General features: G+C 44.2%; 1 protein-coding gene across 2 annotated transcripts; it reads right to left on the minus strand.

Annotated features, from left to right (window-relative positions):
• Positions 1-601: 601 nt before the first annotated feature.
• On the minus strand, positions 602-2,714 carry LOC147894107 (caffeoylshikimate esterase-like). 2 transcript variants are annotated; one of them, XM_087384533.1, is made up of 7 exons: positions 2,537-2,714; positions 2,369-2,401; positions 2,112-2,258; positions 1,897-2,027; positions 1,672-1,809; positions 1,452-1,550; positions 602-1,334 (listed from the first exon to the last, which is right to left on the minus strand). In XM_087384533.1, the coding sequence occupies exons 1-7, from the start codon at positions 2,661-2,663 to the stop codon at positions 1,038-1,040; spliced, it is 972 nt and encodes a 323-aa protein (XP_087240659.1). In that variant the 5' UTR covers positions 2,664-2,714; the 3' UTR covers positions 602-1,037. The 2 variants fall into 2 exon arrangements, with proteins under 2 accessions (XP_087240659.1, XP_087240660.1); XM_087384534.1 differs by having other exon boundaries at positions 2,369-2,411.
• Positions 2,715-3,354: the final 640 nt, after the last annotated feature.

Here is a 3,354-nt window from a genome sequence, read left to right on the forward strand (position 1 = left end):
TCTCACTTTCTGTATTCTCTGGTTTGCGTCTATCTATGCGTCTAAATGCGCGTCTAATTCTTAGTGTAAACGCGCAAATAAACATGTTAATACACACGCAAATAGACGAGCGAATAAACGCGATGTTAGACGGGCCCGTATTTTCTCAGATTAGACGAGCTCAAGTAGCTTGAACATGGGAAGAGGAGGACAAATCACTGTGGCACTCCTTGTGACTGCACAAGATCCAAATCAAAGTGCACACCATGGATAGGAGGAACACAATTACATTGCCAAAAATCACTAAAGTGAAAATCATTAAGTAGTGGAGGGAGCGGTTTAAGCGTGTATCAAAATCTATTTATATATCATGAATGGTTCCATTGCTTAAGCGGATATAGAATACATATTCAACATATCATGTTCCAAGCATTTAGAAAACAATCATATTATCCTTAGAAACATGAAGTGCACTTTGTTAAGAGGAAGGTAATCAAATGCTCAAAAAAATCGTGACATTGGACAATACGCGTGTGCCACATACATGTGTATATTGGATCTTAGGTGATCGATTTACAAGGGATCTTATATGCCCCATATCTTTCTTTCATAATGCCCTAAATTATATATCTATGCCTTCCTCTCTAATACTCCCTCCCTTCTCTTACATTGCCTTCTTCGAATTTGCCTTCCTATCTAATATTCTGCTATCTAATATTCAGCACAATTCCTATTAATGCCTTCCTCTCCTCTCTCCCTTCCCTTAAATCCTTTATTCGAATTCGCCTCAGCCGGTCTGGTGTTTGGGAGATTCACAAGCTCCAAGATAGCTGCATCTTGGTTTTGAAGGTGGACCAGTGAAACATCTTGGCCCAATCCTTAATTCTGCGTCACAAGACCATTGACCTGCACTATCAGCGTGCGAACCGCTTAATGCTGGTCCATATTGGTGGAGCATCCGATTTCCATGAGATGGCGAACAAGGCATCACTTGCATTTGTTGAAATATCCGTTTAAACCCAACAAAAGATGGTAATGGATTTAACACTGCCTTGTGATCACAGTGGCATCATGGAGTCCATCTCTTTCTGTAACATACCAGACAAGTCCGAATGCCTAACTGGGCTGTGTGTCAAACTGCCGCAAGGGCTTCTCTTGTTCAACCAGGCTATGATGTCCTTGAATACGAGATCTATGTTTACTTCTGGCTCGCCAGATGTAAGGCCATGCCACATTCCTGGGTACATGTTTAGTGTCTTATCGAAGCTCTGGGCCGTCTCGAACAGATCTCTACTGATTGCAGGGTCAGTGACCACATCAGCCTCTCCGTGCAGCACCAGAAAGGGCAACGTTACCTGGACAACGAAAGCAAAAGGACGGTCATATTGGTCGGAAATTTCGCGAAAGAAAACCGGCACTCAAAACAAAATATCGACTTATATAACAACGTTATTAGCGCATCGACAGCTCACCTCAGATAACCGCTGTTCCAAATCTAAACTCGCATTCAGCAATTCAAGCCCGCTCTTGAGACGGGGTTTCTCTTGGTAAATGTAAGGATTCGAGCGAATCTGCAAAACAAATTCCAACTTCCTATTGTCAATATCCTACCAATATAGAACTGGAGCAGGTTGACGTCAGACTGTGCAGTGTGCACTGGAGAGCAGCATAGATTTTCGCGATTCAAATTACCTCCTCTCTTTTCAAGGTGTCTTTGAAAGCAGCGTCAATGATATCTTTGGTTGGTACAATCTTCCATGTGGGAATCACATGTGCAAGCTTTGTTAAGATCAATGTTACAAGTTGAGGCGGTTTCAACTTCTCAGATATCTGTGAACAACCCGCAACTCTCTGTATAAGTATAAGCGTATTGGCTTTTGAACTCCAGTAGTATCAATATTGAGGATCCCTTCTTACCTTGCACATGGGAGCCACTAATACGGCCCCATTCCAATGCTGTGGTTCTTTCCGATGGATTCGCAGAGCGACGGTTCCACCCATAGACTCTCCTAGCAGGAAACCAGCCTTGTTCCGGTATTCTTCCTTATCTGTCACAAGAAATTGACAAAAATTTATTGGAGAAACGGAGAGGAAGAGATCCTCTGTTTTGTTTGAAGCAAAAAGGAACGAACCTCTGATGCTCTGGAAGAAGGAAGCGCAATCTTCAACGACCTGGCTAAAATCTTTGATGTAGCAGCGCAAACCTTCAGATTTGCCATGGCCTTCGTAGTCTATTGCAAAAACAGCGTAGCCTGCTTGAGCTAGGCGTATTCCAGTTCCTGGGGGAGAAACTCAACGTGAGGCTATTGTAAAAGATGAATAAGAAAATTGTAGCAAACTGGGTCGCAAGCTAACTGCGCGGAGTGAAAGGGCAAGGAATATTTTGTACCTTTCATGTAGATGCTACATTCCATGCCATAACCTGTGGACTTCTAACGAGCGAGGAGGAGAGGATTAGCAAAAGAGGCAGCAAGTAGGCAAAGAGAGATGGAGAAAGAAAACAGTCACGGCATGATTGAGTGAACTGTTAGAGGGGGAGCAGGCTAAGGGCACAAACCGTGGCAGAGGAAGACGCAAGCTTTGATGTTTTGGTGGAGGGGAAGCCAGCGACAAGTGAAGAGGTTGACGCCACGAGAGGTAAGGAAGAATTCCTCATGGTAAAGGAAGGTGCGCGAGAAATCCATGAGACGATATGCAGGAAGAGCTCGTAGGACGAGAAGAAGAAGAACGTGACGATGCTGTTGAAGACGGAGACCAAATATAAGCTCTGTGATATATATATATATATCCATGCAAATTTGCTTTATCGAATCATTCCTGTTTTTCTAATTTTGATTTTGATTTTTTCAAATTTATATTAAGATGATATGTTTATTAATAAGTCAGCCTCCCCTTTGACTTTTTGATATCGGCCGCCTCCTCCCCCACGCCCCTGTCCCCTTCCCACCGACCAAGTCCAAACGGCCCCACCATGACTTCCCAATGCCCCTGCCTCGTCAGCCCACGCCCCTGCTTCACACTTGCCAATCTCTCGCCACGGGCCGTCTTGCTTTCTCACCACCGACCGTCCGGCCCCACCATCCCTCGTCACCACGTCGCCACGTGGCTTCAATTTGCCGCGTTATATATATATTAAAATCGGATTCGGTTGCCCCAATTGGCACACCAAAAATATATGATTATCATTTTATTCTTTTTTGCCCCTGCTCACTTCCTTCAAGAGTCAAGCTTCCAAGAAGCCCCTTATAACGGCACCTCTATTAGCAACATTGGACGAGATTTTTTCATGCAGTGCGCACACATGTGAGCTTCTCCTCCACTCTCCATTCCCTCACGCCATTAAAAAAATCTCATAGTGAGCACTCTCTCCATGAA

The sequence above is a fragment of the Dipteris shenzhenensis genome, chromosome 14 (assembly GCF_047967505.1).
Source record: "Dipteris shenzhenensis isolate YYH24624 ecotype China chromosome 14, Dip_SZ_1.0, whole genome shotgun sequence".
Taxonomy (NCBI): Eukaryota; Viridiplantae; Streptophyta; class Polypodiopsida; order Gleicheniales; family Dipteridaceae; genus Dipteris; species Dipteris shenzhenensis.

Excerpts from the sequence above, each read along its gene's own strand:
- LOC147894107 (XM_087384533.1), bottom strand. The coding sequence starts at position 2,663 with ATGGATTTCTCGCGCACCTTCCTTTACCATGAGGAATTCTTCCTTACC. Across the intron at positions 2,028-2,111 it reads CTTCTTCCAGAGCATCAGAG|ATAAGGAAGAATACCGGAAC; the intron begins GTTCGTTCCTTT and ends TTCTTGTGACAG. Across the intron at positions 1,335-1,451 it reads TGGAACAGCGGTTATCTGAG|GTAACGTTGCCCTTTCTGGT; the intron begins GTGAGCTGTCGA and ends TTCGTTGTCCAG.